Raw genomic sequence first — 23,593 nt, 5'->3', positions numbered from 1 at the left:
TAACCCACCTTAGATAACGACTCCCTATTGGCAAAGCAATAACTCGCTCTGACCCTGAAGGACGCCATCAAGAGGCCTTTAAGAGCTCCTCTGAATCGCACGTCGATTAGGACTCGACAGAACCTCTGAACCGTGTCAGCACGAGTGGAGTGTTTAAGCTCGGCTGTTTACAGCCGGAGCCGGGGCCTCGCTGGCGGCGATTCAGGCCCGGCGAGTGAAAATTCAAAACCCAAATGAAAGAAGACAATATAATTGGACCTTGACATTTTACAAGGCGTACAGGAAGAGAGCGGAGCTGGCTGTGCGGCTCTCAGGCATGAAATCAAACCTTTACAATGCAAATATATCTCAAAGATGATTTGTTGCGCTGCTAAAACACTTTGTCCTCCCATTTACATAAACGATTATAAGCTGACGAGAACAGAAGTGTAAAGGCTGACTCAGATGTTTGCCAGGAACTCCTAAAGTTCCTTCCTCAGACCACACACACCATGAAGGTGTAATAAATCATAACGGCAGTTTGTCTGTTTAGTATTCCTACATCCCCGTGCTCAGAGAGAACAGATACAATGTTTTGCTCACCTGGACTTTCTTTATATTTTGAAAGGGTTATTAAAGAAATAATCTCGAAGATTTTCATTTAAATAAATGTCTCTATCTATCGCCGAATGAGGTAACACAATGGTGATTGAGCCTATGGCCCACTGATGAAAGCCTTTGCATTTGCAGTATTACAGACTGGGTGTCTGTGGCAACTATCGCGGCGCCCAGTTTGTGACGTGTTTTCCATCAGCCAGCAGTGGTTGGTCTGCCAGAGAGGGTAGGCGGAGCTAAGCGGCTGCTTCTCCACTCTCTGCAAGTGTTGCGAGTAGACAGTAATCTACTATGGCTGAACAAACAAAGAAAAGATGGATGACTACAGATACAACTTCAACAAGAAGTGAAAATCCAAAGAAAAAGAAACAAACTCGACGCTCAGATGAAGCAAACAGTCTGAAAAGGAAAGCGACCGTCAGCCAGGAAAATCAAGAGTTACAACCGGAGCCAATCTAGGACGTATACGTACACAATTGCCTTTTATCGCCATAAGGTGTCGCCAAATAGAGCGAACTGAGAACTTCGAAATTATATCTTTAACACATGAACACAACGCAATCTTTCCATCAAAAAAATAGAAAGACATATCCAACAAAATTATTGTTCAGACACTTCTGTGTACAGATTAAGCAAATGAGATATTACTTCTGAAAGAATTAACTTTAGGTGCTGGAAGGTGTATTTTTGAAGTTGTGAAGAGCCAGGCTAGCTGGTTTCAGTTCCTGTACTTTTTTAAGCTAGGCTAACCACCTTGTAGCTGTCGCTACTTAACACACGAACACAACCAAATGTTTTCATCTTAGAAATGTCCCACAAACTTGTTGTTGTTGCTCTTTTCTGAGTACAAATTTAAAAAATAACATTTTTAGAGGTGTCCTTGCTCTCAGTCTTTATGCTGACTTAAGCTAATCACGCTCAGATGAAGGCAAACAGTCAGTCAGTGAGGAAAATCAAGAGTTACAACCGGAGCCAACTGTGGACGTCACACATGCAACACTGTCTGGATATCTGGGAAGTGTGCTCCCGCAATTACCGTTTATCACCACAGGTGGCGCCAAAGAGAACAAAACTGAGATCTTTGAGATTACCACTTTAAAGATGGGATGACGGTATGACAAGCTATAGCATCATGCTAGCTAACTTTGCAGTTGCCCACAAATTTATGTGGATGCACGGCCTATGTACATTGAATCTTTGTATTTCTTTCTTTGTTCATTATTTATGCCTTTATTGAAAGAGAGAGGGGACAGTGGCTGGTGTCTGAAAGAGGGGAAGAGAGAGTGGGGATGACACGCAGCAGGGCCAAATCTTGTATATATTCAACACGCTTCCCGCTGTCTTTTGCGATGTGTTTGTGACACATGTTCTTGAACAATATGGGATTGATTTTGCAGCCCTAAAATGTACCAAAATGCAGTAGAGAAATGTGTGAAATCGCAGGGTATGGAGGTTATTTTGTGTCGTCTGTCACCTGTTGTGTGCATGCTAGCTGAGACGCTACAGGCGTCTGCAGCAAAATGAGGAAGTCCAATAAGAAGAAATGATCTGTACTTGTGTAGAAATATGACTTCTGACACCCTCAGCTCTGCAGTCTCATCTAATTAGGTTATCCATCTGAAAGGGTCAAAATTAAATCTTCCTTTAGGTGAAAGAGACAAAATACCTTCACTAACTCTTCTGGCCACAGAGAGGATTAAATATGCTCGGAAAGAAAGGCAGTCTGAGGCAGGTGCTGGAGGGGAGTGAGAAGGAGTGAAAACAGCGTCTGCGGGCTGGAGTCAATCACACACACCTATGCGCTCGCACTGTGTCGTTGTCTATCTGCTCGTCTGAGTGACTGGTGTGAGTGTCTGGCACACGTACAAACACAGAACACACCTCTGCATCCTCGACTCCCACCTCTGTCTTTTTCCCTTTTCTCTTGCTCCCTCTCGCTCTCTTTGCCTCCGTACACAAACAAATCAATCTTCCTTCGACCTGCAGGAGATGAGCGCGGCCGGTGAGAGGCATGTTGAGTGTGATGAATGGGTTCAGGCAGGGGGAGGGTTGTTGGAGGATACGTCGGGAAAAAAGGGAGCTAGGTGATACGAGGGTGCTTTCTGAGCTGAGAAGGTGCTATCGAACAGGCGCGCTCATTACTGGTAGCTGGAGGGAGGGCTGCTACTGAAAAACAGAGGCTCTCCTTTCTCTTCAAGTTCTTTCTGAAACAGATGAAAAAACACCTCAGGCCTTATCCTCAGACAGAGTTAGCCTGCCCTTGCACGCCGTCTGCTGGGCCTCTCACTCAGACACATAAAACAGAGTGGGTTGAACACAAGGTCATCAGAGGATGCTGGCCCAACAGTGAGAGAATAGGACCAACCAGGTTTAAAATATGAAAAGAAAGAGTTGCATTCAAGTGGGCCTCACTATGCTACTTTTACACATGTACCCCTGCAAACAAGCATCCCACTTAAACAAGGAGTCCTTTAAGTTCCTTTGAATCTGGGAAGTGGCAATACTGGCGACGTTAGAACACTTTAATTAATTAGCTTCCTTTTTGTGAGCAGAGCAGTAAAGAAGCAGCAGCAAAGCAGGCTGTAAACTTGATAAACCGAGTCCTGAAATGACCACAAAGTGATGTAAGCAGAGCAGGGTGAAACAGAGGGCAGCGTGACGCCGGACAGCCTGAGGCAAGGAAGCACAGCTCGACGCCGGTTGCTCAAGACGCTCCTTGAACCGATGATAAACGTCAGCGGAGTCGGCTCAAACTCTTTCGCAACAGATTGTTGTGAAACTCCTTCAACCGCATTCAACTTTGCATCTACAGCTCACACTGCAAATCAGCCTGCAAGAGAGAGAGAGAGAGAGAGACGCTCTGGTGTGCGCAGGAAGCAACATTAAGCTCTCCCTGACCTTATGGAAATCTGCTGTTCTAACACAGATGACCAATGCTATACAGCTACATACATTAATCAATACAGCAACAATAAACAGCATCAGTATTAGACCAAAATGCCATTGCCCAAAAGCGTGTGCGAGTGTAATGAAACTATTATGTGCAAAGGAGAAGGAGAGTAACAAGAGGGTAAACAAAATTAGCTTACATTCACCAGGTGGTTAAAAAACACTTTGTACAACAATCTCCACTTCCTGCTGCTTCTATTAAAAGGCAACTATTCAAAGACATCACAATGGGCGAGGGGTTTACGGGCTGTTTCTGCAGCCCTGAAACCACTAACTGCAGGTATAAATCTGCACATAAAATTAGAGATGTTTCAGTCATGAATGATCCGTTCAATTCCATTCATTCATTCTTTCCTGACATTCATTAAATTCTCTCTTGCTTGATGTTAATGTCCAACAGAATTGCGTCTGACTCTGCTCTGCTCACGGCTTCCCAATCCCGTCCTTCTTCCTTCTGATTGATGTTAGCACGCGCTAATAGCCTTTTGGAGGAGGGATGTTTTCATCAAATGGCCATGTCATTGGTTAGGAGAACTACAGAACGTATCACTTGACCGACTGCCCGACCTGCCGACCGAACTACACTTCGGCCGACCGACCAACCGATTTACAATTCGACCAACTGATCTACACTTCGACCAACCAATCGATGGACACTTTGACCGACCGATCGACCAATCTAAACTTCGACCGACCAACTGACCAATCTTCCCCTCGACCGACTGACCGAACGATCTACACTTCGACCGACGACCGATCTACACTTCGACCGACCGACCGACCGACCGATCTACACTTCAACCGACCGACCAATCCACACTTCCACTGACCGAACAATCGACACTTCAACCGACAGACCAACTGACAGATCTACACTTCGACCGACCGACCGGCATACACTCCGACCGATCGACCAATCTAAACTTCGACCGACCAACTGACCAATCTTCCCCTCGACCGACTGACCGAACGATCTACACTTCGACCGATGACCGATCTACACTTCGACCGACCGACCGACCGACCTACACTTCAACCGACCGACCAATCCACACTTCCACTGACCAAACAATCGACACTTCAACCGACAGACCAACTGACAGATCTACACCTCGACCGACCGACCAATCCACACTTCCACTGACCGAACAATCGACACTTCAACCGACAGACCAACTGACAGATCTACACTTCGACCGACCGACCGGCATACACTCCGACCGATCGACCAATCTAAACTTCGACCGACCAACTGACCAATCTTCCCCTCGACCGACTGACCGAACGATCTACACTTCGACCGATGACCGATCTACACTTCGACCGACCGACCGACCGACCAATCTACACTTCAACCGACCGACCAATCGACACTTCGACTGACGGACTGACCGATCTACACTTCGACCGACCGACCAATCCACACTTCCACTGACCGAACAATCGACACTTCAACCGACAGACCAACTGACAGATCTACACTTCGACCGACCGACCGGCATACACTTCGACCAACCGACCGATCTACACTTCGACCAACCAACCGATCTACACTTCGACCCACCGACCGACCAATCTACACTTCAACCCACCGACCAACTGACAGATCTACACTTCGACTGCCGAACTGACCGATCTACACTTTGACCGACCGATCTACACTTCGACCCACCGACCGATCTACACTTCGACACACCGACCGACCAATCTACACCTCGACCCACCGACTGTCGGTCACTGACTGACTGAATGCGAATGGTCCTTGTGATCGATACAACCCAATTACGAACAAAAGTGGGGCGGAATATTTCTTCCGTGACAAAGCCAGTTCGTGGACGTTTAAACCACTAATAGATGAACACAAACTAAATTATCAAATGATTTATTTCTTCAGACATTATAAAGTTATAGGAGGTTTTGTAATGGACAAGTTGGGCCAAGTAGCTGCTATATCGTGATGATTTTACAAGAAGACCAGTGAATGCAACGGGAGCTGTCATCGTTCATAAACGCGTGAGAGTGAGGAAGACTTGGTGAAAGACTCTCATGAACTAATCATGCAGCTGAATGAGATTTGAAGATCCGAATCACTGCAAAGACCCATAACTTCCATCTCTATATGAAAGCTAATGTGTTGGGCTTTGAGCCAAAACACATTAGAAAATGTTACTGTCCAAATATCTAAGTCTATAAAGAAGTGTGTAAATCAGATTTGAAGGCAGCCACTTAACTGGCTCACCTTCAATTTCAAACGTAGCTGCTCCATTGAAACATTTAAATTAGGTGTCAGGAGTACGGTGTTGTTGCACCTGCTGCCTGATGGCGGGTTTGTCGATTTCCCCTTTAATTGGGCTTCTGTTGGAGCACTGGTTTGGCTCAGTTGGTAGAGCAGGAGCCCCATATACAGAGGCTGCAGTCCTACATTTTCAGGTAATCAGCAAAGCAATCTCTTACCTCCTATAGTCGGTATAACTCACATACAGCAAACAGCACGTGTTACTTAATGTGTAAACCACCTTGTCAGAAATAGCCTGGGGGTTGATTTCTGTTCATCATACAAATGCACAGAGGTGCTCGTGGTAACTCGGCCGGAGCTCAACAAGACAGTCCAACCAAGGTTATTCCAAAAGACGGTGTGAACCGAGGGAGAGTGAGAAACTGCTCTGACGGAAATATAAAGATTTGTTCCCCGTTTCTGACGGGTTTTTCTTTTATATTACATGTTTCAATTTTGCTCGCATCAAACAAATATCTCACAGAATCTCAGCGAAATGGGAACACTGAAAATTTGAGAAAGGAAATCATGAATAATAAATGCAGCATAAAACAAAAATAACACCAATAAAAAACAGCTTTAAAGGAGCAATTCTCCCCTGGAAAAAGCTGCTGTCCGTCAAAGCTGGTGTTCTCTGTAATCGATAGAAGCGATAATATTTCTCGTGGTTTCGCCCATTCTACATTCCTACAACATCCAGCGTGCATTGCGCCCCTCCCTCTGAAAGGAACGGCGAGAGACGCCAGTGAAGGACATTTATCGCTGCAGGCAACGGCTCAGAGCGGTACAGAATCCCAAATACAGCGAGAATATTCCGGTGGATCGTCTAAAAAATCTTCAGGTCTGCAGTCTACATTTCAAACCTGACGATTTTGAATGAGACATGACACCAGCAGAGGGCGTCCTAGATCGAGGAGGTGTAGTTTAGCGAGCTCCCTGGCCTCCGCAAGATGTCGAGTTTTATGTAGTCCAGGGCCCATTGGAGAAGCGGATAGCGTCCTCCAAAGGCACAGAGCGAAATTGCATTTTTTCCAACCATGATGGCATTAGCTCCCCATAATAGCGTGATAGGACTGAGGTTGAAAATCGGTGAACTGGCCCTTTAAGAAAGCTGAGCATTAGTGTTGTTTTCCTGCTTGTATTCAGAGAATTTGGCTCCTAGAGTGACAACTAAAGTTTACTACAAACCTGCAGGATTAGTTCTGCCAGGAGTCTGTGCTTAACAACACAATTGAAACAGCTCCGACTAACACCATCACTGTGAGTCTCCAAAGTCAAAAACACAATAAAACACAAGCGTTTGTTAGCCAAGCCTGGGCTGAATTTTAAAATGAGGAAAACAACAGGAGCAGAAAAGTTAAGAGAGAAAAAAGGTAAAGTGTGTGGGGATTTAAGAGTATGCTGCAGCGACTGCAAAAGGCTGGTGATGCCACCCACCAAAGCCAGAAATGAAAGCGAGATAACACGCACGCACACACTCAATGTCTTCTCCCATTTACAACTCGGCCTCTTGAAGGGATAATTTCATTCCATCAGCTAAAACATTGCCTCCCTTATCGCTTTTCAGACAGCTCGGCTCATCTGCTCTGAGCCAAGTTTATGCATACAAATTCACTACTTAACTTGCTAATGAAAGACCCCCATCTTGTGCCTTCGAAACCTCGCCAGACAAATGCAACAATGGGCATGCAATGAATGCCAGAACAATCCCCAGGTTAGAGAGGCGAGGACGGCGGGCCGCGGTCGACAACGAGCTAACACGAACGTGGCACCTCCGCTCTCGGAGATGTAATTACAAGAGTCGCGACATCTGCGCCACTGTCTTCGCAGCCACGTAATGAGACCAAAAAAGCAACAGCAGCTTTTTTTTTGTGCTTGGTTTTGAGTGACGTGAGGCACCAAGCTTCGGCTCCCACGCATTTCTCAAAGGTGGGAAACAGAGCACCGGGGTGACATGAGTCAGGGAAGATTTTTGTCCTGAAAAGAAATGTATTCTGATTTGTTTCTTAACAGCAGAAGCTGAGGGACCGGTCTGTGGCGGAAAGAAGTAGGAAAGAATACAAATAAGATGAGGGGAAAAGTTGGTATAATTCTAGTTTATATGCTTAAGGAAGCAAATATACACTTTCGGTACTGTGCTGGAACGTGTTTCTAAATGTTTCCCAGGACAAAAATTAAACCTAATGGGAAACCATGAGCTTCTGGCAAACACAAGATTAGCTTTGCTAAGACACAAAATTATCTAAGAGGCAAATTTAATTAAACCTTATATCATTAAAAACTATTTAATCCAAATCATTCTTGATGAATAATAAATGCTTTTAAGTAATGAATGTTCTACACAGACAATAATGTGGACGTGTTAAGGATTTGATACAGTTTCAATTTAACAAAATATTAAAGTTGTAATCTTCAGTTTCGTTCTCTTTGGCGGCACCTGTGGTGATAAACGGTAATTGCGTCGAATTTGTTTCTTTTTCTTTGGATTTTCTCTTATTGTTGAAGTTGTATCTGTAGTCATCCATCTTTTCTTTGTTTGTTCAGCCATAGTAGATTACTGTTTACAGTACTACACTTGCAGCGACCGGAAAAGCAGCCGCTTAGCTCCGCCTACCCTCTCTGGCAGACCAACCACTGCTGCCACTTGTGATTTTTTCCACGAAAGTCTGTAATACTGCAAATGCAAAGGCTTTCATCAGTGGGCCATAATTGGTCCATTTTCCCCCATAAAGGGCCAGTTCGCCGATTTTCAACCTCAGTCCTATCATGCTATCATGGAGAGCTAACGCCATTATGGTAGGGAAAAAATGTAGTGTCACTCTGAGCCTTTGGAGGACGCTATCCGCTTCACCAATGGGCCCTGGAAAACCTCCGCCAGACTACATAAAACGCGTCATCTGGCGGAGAGAGGGCGCTCTCGACAATGCACGCTGGGTGTTGTAGGAATGTAGAATGGGTGAAACCACCAGCTGTTTGTACAACTTTCTCCACAGCTATGGCACCAATTTCAAATATTATTGCTTCTATTGATTACAGAGAACATCAGCTTTTTCCAGGGGCGAATTGCTCCTTTAAAATCGGCATTGATATCGGCGTCAAAAATCCCATATCAGTCTGTTTCTACTTGAAAACAATCTCTGTTGTGAAGTATCCTGTTAGGGACTAAGTTTTTCTTCAATGTGGACTGAGCTCAGCGTTAGAATTGAGCTCTAACAAGAAGGGCACCAAGAAAACACAAATAATTTAAGGTTATAATGAGACTTCACAGAGGCAAAATTCAATTACGGCTTCCGGAGGGCGAGCACTAAACAAAATATTGCTTGATTACTGTATTATGTGTTATTGCTTGGGGTCCTGTTGATGCAATTCTTTGTCCTTTATGCCCTTATCAAAGCAGCGCCACAGACTCAGGCATGACAGGGTTACTAGCAATATGTTAATACTCGTTGTGAAAGGAAATCCTGCAGGTGATGGTATATCCAACTTTAATTACACAGAGGTAATATCCCTGTCGAGCCTTTTGGCTTCAGGTACGGATTCCTCATTAACCCCTGATCTAATGTATTACTGTCTCTGCGCTGAGCTGGTGAGCGCGAGGCTGTTAAAAGCTCCTGTTCTCCTGTGAGAGGATGAAGTTTTCAAAGAGCTTGTAAAACTGCCACTCACAGACCATCTGAGACTTTTATTTCAGCAGGAGAGAGGGGGAGGGGGGGATGCATGAAAAACAATCTTATGCCGGCGCTGCATTTGGTGAAAGGCCAGGGGGAGAAAAAGTCTATTGTCCAATTTATTTGACAAGACAGGTGCTTTGAGGAGGTCCAGTTTTTTAAGTTAATTTGATCTGTGTGCAGCTGCCGTCTGTCTGAGGGAGTCAGAGAGGCAAAGACAAACACACAGAGACCTAAAAACTCTACTGTACGTCCGTCCGCCACCGCTCGCTGGAGAGGCAGCCGAACCCCGCCGACTGGAAACACACATTTGTTGCCAGGCAACACCGGTGACATCAGCAACCTTCATCATCACCCCCTCTCCGCCCCCTGCCAGTGGCACTTGGGTCTTAAAATAGCGCAGAGATTATTATCAGGCTTCAAAATGGCAGATATTCTCCCGTATGCACATGAGGGGGAAGCGAGCCGGGCTGTCTGTGGCTTCAGGTGGTTTCAGGGTGTCAGACATGCACGTTTTAGGGTTAGTAGGCGGCTTTAATTAATATATGTGTGAATTAAGAAGCATGTACAAACGATATGATAATAATGAGGGTAAAAGGGGAGGGTGAGAGGAGGAAATGCATGTGAAAGAAAGCAGCGTGGAGCCACGTCAGGCTTGATGGGACAGGATGAATCAGCAGCTCCGATGACAGCAGGAGGCTGAGAAATGATTGAGTCCGCCGCGCATGGGAATAACGAGCAGGCCGAACACTTCCACTGTGTATCGGAGAACTGATCTCGCCGGCACCAGCCGAGCGCTCCGGAGCGCAAACTCATCAACGAGCTAAATTGGACAAATTAGTCAAATTCTCGTCAGCGAGCTTGTTAGAGCAATTAAGTATTTCCAGGACAGAGTGTGTAAATTTGGCGTTGCATGCGAGCGATGACAAACAATGTATGTTTGACAAACACCGAGGCAACTGGTGGGATGTAAAGCTGTTTGTTTATGGATGTACTCCACAGAAAATCTCCTGATATCCAAACCTGCGGGCAAAATGGTTTTAATTTCCCATCCTTTGTTCTGCTTCCTATTTATATATTTACTTTTTATCTTGTTTTAACTTTTATTGTTAATTAAGTTACTTTCCATCGTATTATGACGGCACTCTATCCTTTCAGTTCATTCGCTCTGCTTCATTTCTTGTCTTCTTCCTCTTCTTCTTCTTCTTCCTGTTCTTACTGTTACTGTTCTTACTTTTTCCTTTTCTTCTTCCCTTTCTCCCACCTGTTCTTTTTCCTGTTCTTCTTCTTCTTCTTCTTCCTGTTCTTCCTGTTCTTTTTTCTTTTCTTCTTCCTTTTCTCCCACCTGTTCTTTTTCCTGTTCTTTTTCTTCCTCTTCTTCTTGTTCTTTTTCCTTTTCTTCTTCCTGTTCTTTTTCCTTTTCTTGTCCTGTTCTTCTTCTCCTTCTTCCTTTTCTTCTTCCTTGTATTTTTCCTCTTCCTTTTCTTCTTCTTGTTCTTCCTAATTTTTTTCCTTTTCTTCCTCTTCTTTTTCCTCTTCTTCCTTTTTCCTCTTCCAGTTCTTCTTCCTCTTCCTGTTCTTCTTTTTCTTCCTCATTCCGTTCTTCTTCTTCTTTTTCTTCTTCTTCCTGTTCTTCTTTTTCTTCCTATTCTTCTTTTCTTCATCTTCCTGTTGTTCTTTCTGTTCTTCTTTTTCTTCCTCTTCCTGTTGTTCTTTCTGTTCTTCTTTTTCTTCCTCTTCCTGTTCTTCTTCCTTTTCTTCTTCCTGTTCTTCTTTTTCTTCCTGTTCTTCTTTTCTTCCTCTTCCTGTTGTTCTTTAAGTTCTTCTTTTTCGTCCTCTTCCTGTTCTTCTTCCTGTTCTTCTTTTTCTTCTCCCTGTTCTTCTTCTTCCTCTTCCTTTCCTTCTTGCTTGTCTTCCTGTACTTCTTCCTCTTTCTCTTCTTATCATCATTATTATTATTATTATTATTTATATATGAAAGCTGCTCTATACAAATACATGTTATTGTTATGTTGTTTTAAATCTCAGGACCTGGGACAGGCTTGAACCTGTGAACTCCCCTCTTCCATACGTCACGCTGCCTCTCTCCATGCCAAGCTGGCGGCAAAATGGTTTATTTTCAGTCAGCTGACTTTTCCATTTTTTCCGGGCCGGGCCTGGTGCTCCTCTAAGGACAGCTCTGTTTGGATTGCCTTTAGCTCTTTGTGTGAGACGCCTGTTTACCAATCAGCAGTGATACACAGTTGGCTGAAAGGTAAGGAAAGCCTGTGGGGGGTTTGGATGGAAAAACAATATGAACCAAATCCTGGGCTGTTTTTTTCTTATGTTTCAGAGGTATGTGCCTGGCACAGCTGATCAACTGCTCCCTGTGAAGGGAGACGATATCAAGATAATGAATTAGGAGCTGGAAAACACACACGCACTGTTTGATAAAATATTCTGCAGTGATGATACAGCAGCTTTACACTGAGGAGCAAAAACACTTCACAGTCTGTGAGAGGCAGCAGGGCAGGGTGAGGGTTCAAAAGTATTTTAATCACAAATCCAGTGACAAATATTTTTCTTCATTTATTATTAATTCAGCCGGAACCTTCTACTCTAAGGGAATTCAGAGTAAACGACATGTTTTCCAGCTGTCAGTGACACATCCACTGGCCCCCTCAATGAGTCACAATCCTGATACACTGCGCTCCATCTCCAAGGACATTTTTATACATTCCCTCAGACAATAAGAGACAGCAGATTGTAAGAGGACCTTGTGTAAGCCTTTCAGCTTATTCAAGGATTTGTCATTTCAGTTGGACTCTTCCGTTTCCTCTCAGTATTCCTGGTCAAAGTCACAGCGAAGTTCAACTATTGCTCACCATAAGACTCAAAACAAACAAAACAAGACTGAGTAAAGACCTAGTCTATCGCTGGACCCCGTGTGGTTAATCTACTACATTGGGGCCAAACTGGATACTGACAGTCAGTCATAAGCTACGTCTCAATTTGGGGGCTGCATCCTTTGAAGGACGCAGACTAAAGAGGATGAATCATTCACCGCTAAGGCTGAACTGAAATGAGACGGTCTGGTCTACGGAGGATTTCCTGTTTGCATCACCAGCTGTTCCCGTCCTGTCACCTAGCAACAGCGGGCTAGCTAGCTATCATAACTAACATCGCGCAACTTGACCTATTCGTTTAGGGATAACTTCAAGTCCCCTTTTGCTATTTTTAACATTTGCATCGCTAGCTATTCGATTAAGTTTTACATTTAAAAGTTTATTCCTCGGCCGTTTTAAGAGTCCACCATCTCGTTTGAATTGACGAGCAATTAATCTCGGGATACGTTGGGCGGCGAAGGATGCACCCGATGGACCCCTCATGGCCTGGGAAAAGGAGGGCGCATTTGTCGGACGCATCTGAAGGAGCCTTCGAGATGGGACAGCCTTCGATGCGTTGCTGTGACGCAAATGGCCTTTAAACACGTCTCTAATGTGGATCAGTGGTTATTAGTTGGGATGTGTTACCATGTCTTTCTTCCCATACCTAGACTTTGACCTTGGCTGACAGAAAATATACTGATACTAAAGCCAAAAAAAATCATCATACATTATATTGGCGCAGAAATACTGGTTGCTGACATTTTGCTAGCTTTGTCTGCTAGCATTACACTGTTGTTTGTTATCGTCACTTATCGGTTATTTAACTGAAACAAGTTGATTTTTTGGGGGGCTTATAAATGATGGTATCATGGTGGTGCATTGTCTGGTGTACTCTCCAATACCCGATACCGCATTATAGGTATTACTGGAGGCTGATAACAATACTGGTATCGGTACTGGAACAAGATTAGTCAGTAAATCATCACATGTTGTTTTGTAGTGGTCCTGGTACTGATGACAGATTTGACGATGCCTCATTAGGGCCTTATTAAAGTCTTGCTGTGCCCATTAATTTTGTAGAAGCAACCAAGAGCCAACAAATGCAGCTATGTTGCTAACCTGTTAGCCGAAGCCTCAAGGAGCTTATATCTTCTGATTTCAAACATAGTGCGTGCTACTCTCCCCATCATCACTCATAGTGCTCCTCTTCCCATCATCGATTACAGCTTTAAGCGGCTGAATATTACGCTCCAGGATTACAAGCATGCCGCTGCAAAGATTTATGGGCACCTGCGCTGGTGATTGATTCTGTTCAATTTCTTTCTAGTTTGCAGGGGACAACAAAAAGCAAAGCTCCACTGTAAGTGACAGAACAGGTATATCAATATTTATAGATGAAAACCCAATGTGTGAGAGAGGGACCTGTCACAAGTTTGAAAAATGAGCTGATTCTGCATTGGAAGCCAGACGATGCAGACTAACTTTGCTTTCAGGTGTTTAACAATAACGACTTCCTCAAGAAGAGTCTTCCTCCCCTCTCCGTCGAGACCAAACGAGCCTTGAATTTTAAACCGCTTGCCATTGAGCGAGTTGTTTCTCTGCTGTTGGAGGGGGAGCTGAAGGAGAGATGTCAAGGGAGGGACATTGTTAAAAGTTGCATGATCGATGTGCTGTCTCCAGAGAGACGGTCGAACAGTTCAGCGTGACGCTCCGAACAGGGTGACTCATGAACTCAGTGCAGGCAGGAGGAAACTGTATACAAGCTGCTCTTTATCCTTTACTGACTTTTCCATCTATGTTTCAATATAAACTGTTAGTACACACAGTATTACAGACCCTGTTTACACTTGGTTTAAAAACGTGGTGGACAAGTGGATAACCGAAACACGTCGTTGTTTACAACTGTGTCTATCATGCATCATCAAGGCATCCAGCTGGACACTTTGCTGCGTTCAATACCCATACTCCCACACTATTTAGTATGACAGAAACAGATTTAGTTGGCACTAATACATGCATGTCAAATCCAGTCCAATTGTAGCTCGAAGTTGCTTTTACCCACTGAGTAGTAGAGACAAGTAGAGCAATTCCAATGTAATTTTTTCTGCAAAATTCAGACAGATGTATGAGCAAGAAAGTCAAAGTTCAAGTTGCAATGTTGTGACCAAGCACTATATCCCAAATGTATTAATACAGCATGCAAAGTATTTACTATTAGGGTACGTGCTGTCGTGCAAAGAAAAGTTATGCAGCTTGGATTGCACGCACGTGTTTAGGAATTGTTTCTGCTCATCGGCTCATTGGCAGGGTCGGACGGCTCTAATTCGGAAGGTTGGGGGTTCGATCCCTGACTGCTACACTCACATGTGTCCTTGGGCAAGAATAGGCAAAGATCTGATTGGACATCGACACTTAGGCCTTCGCCATCAAGAGTGGTTGAATAGGTGAATGTGACATGTAGTTTTATGACCTTTTTTTTTTGCTTTGCTGCCTCTGTAAAGCACTTTGTAACTTCGATTTTGAAAAGTGCTCTATAAATAAAGGTTATTATATTATTATATAGTGTAAAAGCAGCTTTGAGTGGTCGCAAGACTAGAAAAGCGTTGTATAAGTACAGTCCATTTACCATTTTACCATTGTAACTTCTAATAGAAGGTAAAAGGGCCGAGTACACAGGTATTGCCTCAGTCTATTGCCACACAAATGCCAGATTCATTTGGCACAAGTTCGCTAAAAAAACAATAAAGTTTTAAGAACTTACATTCCAACAAAACAGTTTTGGTGTGTTGTTACCAAAACATAACATAACATCCTGTCACAATGACGTATCTTCCTGTTATGCCCATGTTTGGGCCACATATTAGCGTGTACATCCATCCATCCATCCATCCATCATCTATGCTGCTTATCCTGTTCACGGTCGCAAGGGGCTGGAGCCAAGATGCAGGGGGTACACCCTGGACTTATTGCCAGTCAATCACAGGGCTGACACATAGAGACGGACAACCTTTCACGCGCACATGGGCAATTATAGTCACCAGTGCAGTCAAGGAGCATGTCTTTGTCTTCTCCACACAGAAAGGCCCACTTTGTTCGACCCGGGATTACAATCAGGAACCTTCTAGATGTGAGGCGCTAACCACCGTACCACCGTGCAGCCTAGTGTGTACCCTAGAAAAGACGTACGGTCTTATGCATTCTAGACCACCTTGGCAAGGAGTTAGTGATCAGATCACAAAGCACCTTGGTGGTTGATTACACATGTATTTATGCTGTCCATTTCACGTGTGATCCGGTCACCTTAGACGCCTTTTTGGAAAAAGGGTCATTGAGTGAAGACAAACGTTTCAGTCTGCAAAGAAAGATCTAGTTGACGTTGAATCATGAGACTATTAATAATGTTTATATTATCAACAATTCCCCCGAGGACACTAAAACCAGCAATTAATTTATCCTGACAATAAGAGAGTTGCGCTCCCTCAGACAGCTCGAGACAAATGAACTCTGCTAAGTTGCTCTGCACTTCAGAAAGAAATGACAAACTAATGAAGTTTAATGAATATGTATAGCACGGAGGCGTCTCTGTCACCCACACATTTAAAGTCAAACTGCCTCACAAAGAGAAAGACGGAGAAAGCAAGTGAAACGGGGAGTGACCCGCTCTACCGTGAAACAGTGCAGAACACATTTGGATTGCAGCGCTGGCCGCCAGCTGCCAGTTATTGAGTTTAGCAGGGGGTGAAGAATCCAATGGGATTTACACATCGAGACAGAATCCAAGAGGTTTTTCTCCAAACTCAATAAATCACCTGGCTGGGGTAGGCGCAAAGTGTGACGGGATTTTGTTTGGGTGCGTGTCTGTGTGAGAGAGGAAGTGAGATTCAAACCTGACTGTGAAACAAACACCGGCATGTTCAAGTGGAGTGAAATGTGATCTGAAGCTGCAGAGAGAAAGATGGGAATCGACAACTCTGGAAAGTTTCGTTAAGTCCAAGCATCTGCACCGGCAGCCAGACACAATCTTATATGGATGTACAGGTGGAGAGCACCGGGATGTTTTATACATAACAGAGTAAACAACCGAATCTCACAGCACCTAAAGGCTTGGAGAAGTCATAATCCGGTGTTTGCCTGTGTGCATCGGCGTCTATTCTAAAGCCTCCAGCTCCCCCGATTAGCTCATGTACACTGACAGCTCTTCCTAAAGCCTTACATAATTAAACATCAGTGTATGGATATTTAAAGTGAGCATAAAAATAGCACACTGGGGGAATTCGCTGCCTTTTATGCACTCTGCAAGATGATTGATTTTCACTCTCTATGAACTCGCTGCGAAGCACAAACCCACAGCGTGCGTAGATGTGTCCCAATTCAAGGGCTAGATGATCAATACTGCTGCTCCATAGAAGCTAAAACTGCCAAATTAACTACCAGAAGGTTGATTTCAAATTGCAGACTAAGTGATAAATCAAAGAAGTAAGCCAAACATCCTTGAATATACATTGTGAGGTTTGACATTTAACTTTAAAACAAGATGCACCAGATGAATATAATGCCTGTAGAAAGAACAATTGCTGGAGTACACCGTATTCCAGGCTTCTATTACATACATCCTCAAGTGTTTGGCCTTTTGGATTAAGCTTTAAAGACCAGCTCCAGTCATGTTTTAAGACATATAAATTGTGTCTAATATGTTTTTCTGCAAAATACGTTTAATTACCTTCCCAAGGCATCTCCTCCTTCAACAATCTGCATTGGCCCCGCCCACTATGCACATTTTCATTTCCATCAGAAAAACAAAACACGTCTCTGCAATCGTTTAGTGGCAACTTGTTGAAACATAGCTAGCTTGAAATGTAGTAATTAGTAGTAGCAGGGTTAGCGTTAGTCAGTATCGAGTTCGCAGAAGTTACGATGACGGTTACAGCCGGCTCACTCATCACCGAAGTGGTTGCCATAGGTTACACATAATAATATGCATAGCGTCACCCTGTCCATTAACGGGATTGGCTCCTTAGGTTTGTGACGTCACAAACCTAGTCTGAAAACGTGCAGTTCAGCCTGTCCTTGGTACACTGCAGTTTAAAAGCAGACAGGCCCAGCCATGGAGATGACTGCTGATGTTGTCCCTGATATGTCTTGTAGGACACGAAGAACACCACATGGAGATGTTTACAAGGTTACACTTGGTTTACGCTGGAGGGGGGCTTTAAATACCTGGATGACTGAGAACCTTCACAGACATCCTCATATGTTCTACGTCCCTCATCATATTTTCTGAATATTTGGTGTGTATATGTATATATGGGGTTTAAAATTGGGGGTAAAGACAGTTGGTTCTTTTTCTTTCAAAATTGGATAGCAGTTTTAATTCCACACCACATCCAATTTACGATTTTATGCAACTAATAGTATCTGATTTTAGCAAGTGTTTTTCAAGCAGTTGCAGTTTGAGACATTGGAATAAATTAGTGGAGCTGCTGCTTTTAGTATATTAAAGCAGACGGTTCTTTGCGGGAGGTCAGACCCTGCAAAACCAAACCAGTACGTTCCAGGTGACTGTGCCTTTTTGTGGGAACAAGCTCTGCACTTATCAACCACAGCCCGCAGGGCCATGTTTACATTTTAACTCTCACAGTACTGTAAACTACTGGAAGTGGTGACGGTTTCCTACAGTAATTGTGGGTAATTAGGGAACATCCATTTTTTACACAGTCCATCCATCCATTATCTATACCACTCATCCTGTTCAGGGCCGCAGGGATGGTGGAGCCTATTCCAGCTGTCAGTGGGCGAGAGGCGGGGTTACACCTTTGGGTGGGCTGACTTTTTTAACATAGTCTAAACCATAAATTAAAATTCATTGATGGAATCGATATTTGCCCAGCTCTACTTGTCAACCTGTTCGAGGGTTTTCTGATTTAAATGTCTAGAGGATATAGCTTTAACTGGAATTCAGCATACATGTAATTAGCCTGCAGTGATAAATCACATTTCTGCAATATTGCAATATTGAGTTTCTCACACTGAGCTTCCAATCAGCCAAGTGGTCTAATCTGCACACAGATCACAGCGTGTTGCATGTGCGAACTCAAGGTCGATGGCTTTACCACAGTATTGATCCATATTTAACAAAAACACGTCGTCTTGTCTGGCATCGATTCTGCATTTGCACTGACAGGAAAATACAAAACAAAGTGACATCCAATTGTTTTCTTTCACCGTCACTCACACATTAGTCATAGTTCACGATACTGGTACTTCAGGAGGACAACAAACAAAGAGGGGTGAACAAGGGGGGAGGACATTAGCATGATGATGAAGCATCCAAGAGGCAAACAGGTTCTTACACAATCAAAAATCATTAGAAACAACACATTAGAAACAGGACAAGCTGGGAGCACAAGATTCTTATGACATGTCATGTTGTGGGATAGATTCACTGGGAGGTAAAGAAAACTGGCCCTTCTGTGTGTAATGTATGACACGTTAAAAGGGGCGTGGCTTGGCAAGCCTGTCACAGTCACCCATTCACGCACGCATTCATACACTGATGGCAGAGGCTGCTACCTAAAGTGCCCAACTGTCAATCAGTCCTCACATTCACGCTATCACCAGGAGCAATTCGGGGTTCAGTGTCTTGCCCAAGGACATGTAGACTGAGGGAGCTGGGGATCGAACCACCAACCTTCCGATAGAAAGACGACCGATTTTACCACTGAGCCACAGCCGCCCCATTGGTGCAAATGTCAATGACATATTGACATCATGTTTATGTGGAAATCAACACATACAGTTGGTTAACTTCAGTTTGGTTTATTATGGACAGGAGAAATAAAACTAGGAAGACTTATTATCAAGAAGTCCAAACGCTTCAGTAGGGAAGCAATTACCATTTCCCCTCCTGTGCTGATGGACAAGGTGTGCACAAAGGCACCAGTGATTGTTTTCTTTATCCCCCTGGCTAAGCACACGACTTAGCCCTCACAGCCCAGCCAGTCACTTAGTTTCCCACATGGGTGCAAAGTCAATTAAACACTAGTGAAGCCAATGAAAGACGATGCCAGTCAAACCCCTTGTTTGAATGCTCTCTGGGAGTTTCCCCGCTCGCCTCTGGCTGAGGTGAGGGTATCTCTGCTGGCCTGGCCTTCTGGATATTAAACGCACTAACGTCATGAATATGCTGGAAACATGTCGTTCTTTTTCAGCGACACCCAAGCAATTCCATTATATGTTTCTGCTTTGCATGATTCTCATTTCAACTTCTTTAACGAGTAATCTGCACATCCCGATCTAATTAAGATCCAAATAACTGACAAATTATGACACTTCGCTGTTTTATAATCAATTCCCAGAGAAAATTAATTAGAAATTAAAACTGAGCGGTCTTTAACGCCATAATTACTCTGCTAGAATGGGTCCAATCTCCTGGTCTCCAACACTAAACATAGAAACAATTAATCAGAGAGGGACTGAGATAAAAAGCTCTTCAGGCTTTTTTAGAAGAGCGATTTTCTGAAGTTCTGCTCCTTCGCAAGGTCAAGTTATAGTTAATGAGCTAAGTATACCACTCTTACAGTCTTCCCACACTGATAAGCTTAAGATGCGGTGAGTCTTAAAGATCAAGTTAAATTAAAACATCACATACAGTTCGTGCTAATAAAGCACTCGAGGTCGTTGAAAAGCGTTCTCAGAATCTCTGTCGTAAGAACTTAATCCCTAAAGTTTGAGGATAAAGTTCTTAAGATGACAAAATGAGATGATTAAAAGTGCAAAAGGCAACTTCACATAAAGCAGATGATATGCTTGAATGATTTTAAAGAGGAGGTATAATGCTGTTTCACATTTTATATTATGTTACAGTGTTGGATGTCCAGACTAAACGTGGGTGAAGTTTCAGATCTGTAGGTAAAAGTTTGTTGGAGTAATCCCCAGGCTTCAGTGAACGCCAGGTTTCACACGGTGTTTTCTGCACGCTGCACTTTGTGACATCACAAAGTGCAGGACAGAGCAGACTGAGTTGTTTCAGGCAGACTTTTTTTAACTGTAAATTATGCTAAGCTACTCCATAATCCTCTGCTGCGTGCTGGCACTGTTTTGTGTATAACAAAGAGAGAAGCGAAGCAAAAGAATAAAACTGCTCTGTTCAGTCACTGATATCAAGAAGTCAGTTTGCATTTCATTTTCAAGTTTCACTTTGATGCTTTCTGTCCAACACGCAACTCTGGGCTTAAAGCAACAACGTATGAAATCAAACACGACAGGTGCGCTATATATTTACTTCAGAAAATTTCCCAGTGCGGCTAAACATACATCCACAAGGTGAAGAAAAAACACAGTCCTACCAGTCTGCCACCAGTGATCCAGGACGGGGACCCCAAAGCTCCTCTTTGCCCACTCCAGCGTCTCCACATCGCAACGCTCTCCTGCCAGGAATAATGACCGTAACCTGCAGGGACAAAGAGGCAAGTCTGTCAATCACTTTGAGAAAACATGACAAATCTGCTTTCTAGAAAGACACAATCTATTCTGTGACTTTTTTATCTCTTTTGTTTGAGTGTTTAGCAAAGTTAAACACTTATAAGGTTATGAAAACTGGTTGGGTCATAAAAAACTGATTATAAAATATGGCTGACAACTTCTCTTGCGACTCTTAGATGTGACCAATTGTAATATTTCTGTATGTAAAGCAGTTCTTAGACCACAAACAGTCTGCTTTCTAGGCAGCACCATCCACAGTCTCCCTGTGCTCTTAGCTGTGACTCAGGCATCCTTTAAACTGCCTCTGACAATGTGGAGCAGATAGTTTTTGCCACCTTTGCTGACTAAGGGATCTGTGCGTCCTGCCTCTGATGGTTTGCCTCCTTACAGTCACGCTTATAAGGACAGCAGAGGTGAAAGCTTGTTTGCTTTGGGTCTCAGAGTTCAGTCGTCAGAGACTCATGGCAGAAAATCCTTCCATTGGAAACTCCCCATGCGTTTGACTCATCTCAAAAGGCATTTTCAGTTGGAAGTACTGTCCTGTTACGATTTAGGTGCTCTTATTCCCCAGGAGACCTCTACTCTTCACAACTTGGAACCCATCATCTATCTATATAAAGCCTCTGGGGGCAATGGGCAATATTCTGTGCACTCTTCGCCTTTCCCAATAACAGGAAGGGAGATCCAGGCAATGGTTTCCTTTACCATGTGCTTGTCATCGACATGTTTATAGAGATTAATGAAACCTTGAATCACGGGGTACACCTGATTTTCCCAAAGCAGGCCCTCCATTTCCTTATTCAAACTTTAGTTTCCTTCCTGTTCGGTAAACTGCTCCTCCCGGCTCCATGAAACCCTCCCTCCATGCCCCACCACTGACCCAAAACACTGCAGTTTCTATCTTCAGCCTCCCTGATTCCTCCCACATCATTCTCTCCCAAACTCCCTCTGACGGCTGCCCATGGCTGCTCATATCTAATTCACAACGCTGCCGGTTGCTCACTGTGAAGAGATCTGTAAGCCCCTATAAGTCCGGGCCGCAGAGCAGCCATAGATGCTGGTGCCATCCCCACATTTTTCCCCACAAATGACTGCTGGTCATCAGTCATCAGTCTCAACCCTCCACAACGATGAAATGACCTTCCAGCTCCAATCAAACTAGGAACATATTCTTTCTTTGGTAGCAGGGAAAATAATTTTTATCATGTCACTTTCTCTCCGCTGAATCATATCTTCTCCGGCTCCGCTCAGTTCTGCCGGGGTAATATTTCATTCTCTTTTTTCTAGCACTTCTCTAACTTGATTGTTCTTTGCTCTCCGGATATTATCTAGCGTGGTGTCTCTGGTTTTAAGTAAGAATGTTGTCGGTGTGACTGTGGATCATCTGTGTGATTGTGGATCATCCGTGTGATTGTGGATCATCTGTGTGATTGTGGATCATCTGTCTGATTGTGGATCATCTGTGTGACTGTGGTTCAGGGGTTTTACCGCCAAATAAATAGTGAATTAATGTTAGTAAGAGGAGTGTAATGAAAATACTCTGCTTTTTGTTATCACCACCCATCCGCCATTGGATGGATGGATGGATGGATGGATGGATGGATGGATAGATGGATATATAGATGGATAGATGATAGAAGGATCGATGATTGATGGATAGATGGATGATAGATAGATGGATGATAGATAGATGGATGGATGGACGGACGGACGGATGAAAGGATGGACGAACGGACGGACGGATGAAAGGATGGACGGATGGATGGATGACGGACGGACGGACGAATGGACAGATAGATAGATGGATGGATGGATGAAAGGATGGACGAACGGACGGATGGATGAAAGGATGGACGGACGGATGGATGGATGAAAGGATGGATGGATGGATGGACAGATAGATAGATGGATGGATGAATGAAAGGATGGACGGACGGATGGATGGATGGACGAACGGACGGATGGATGAAAGGAATGGACGGATGGACGGACGGACAGACAAATGGACAGATAGATAGATGGATGGATGGATGAAAGGATGGATGGACGGACGGATGGATGAAAGGATGGACGGATGGACAGATGGATGGACGGACAGACAGACAAATGGACAGATAGATAGATGGACGGATGGATGAAAGGATGGACGGATGGATGGATGGATGGACAGACGGACAGACAAATGGACAGATAGATGGATGGATGGATGAAAGGATGGATGGACGGACGGATGGATGAAAGGATGGATGGATGGATGGACAGATAGATAGATAGATGGATGGATGGATGGATGGACGGACGGACGGACGGATGGATGGATGGACAGACGGACAGACAAATGGACGGACGGATGGATGAAAGGATGGACGGATGGACGGATGGATGGATGGATGGATGGATGGACAGATAGATAGATAGATGGATGGATGGATGGATGGATGGATGGACGGATGGACGGACGGACGGACGGATGGATGGATGTACTTTATTGATCCCTGACTGGTAAGTTGGTGTTACAGCAGCAGGTTATCAGGGTTATTACTGTGTATTTCCCTCAGTGCTGTATTTGCTCTAACACTAGAAGAAAGAAGTATATACTCGCAGAAACAGTAATAAATAATAACCTCAACTATAGTCAATGTAGTCAGAGTTGTACACTTTACAGCCCCAATCATGGAGGAAGTTTTAACAGGAAGTACCTGCAGTTTAGCTTTTAATCTAATAGTATCTCTTTCTAGGCAAAGTGCTACTTATTCAGC

General features: G+C 43.9%; 1 protein-coding gene across 1 annotated transcript in view; it reads right to left on the bottom strand.

The window, feature by feature from the left end:
• acss3 (acyl-CoA synthetase short chain family member 3) overlaps positions 1–23,593 on the bottom strand; it is a 57,585-nt gene that overhangs the window by 12,934 nt on the left and 21,058 nt on the right. The window contains exon 9 of the mRNA XM_069671349.1: positions 20,699–20,802. Within this exon, the coding sequence (XP_069527450.1) occupies positions 20,699–20,802 (104 nt within the window). The remainder of the gene's footprint in view (positions 1–20,698; positions 20,803–23,593) is intronic.

This window comes from Semicossyphus pulcher, unplaced genomic scaffold (assembly GCF_022749685.1).
Source record: "Semicossyphus pulcher isolate SPU_LCO1_2020_fin unplaced genomic scaffold, fSemPul1.0.p SCAF_20, whole genome shotgun sequence".
In the NCBI taxonomy this organism is placed as follows: domain Eukaryota; kingdom Metazoa; phylum Chordata; class Actinopteri; order Labriformes; family Labridae; genus Semicossyphus; species Semicossyphus pulcher.
Note: the sequence above shows the minus strand (reverse complement) of the source record. Positions and strands in the feature narration are given on the sequence as shown.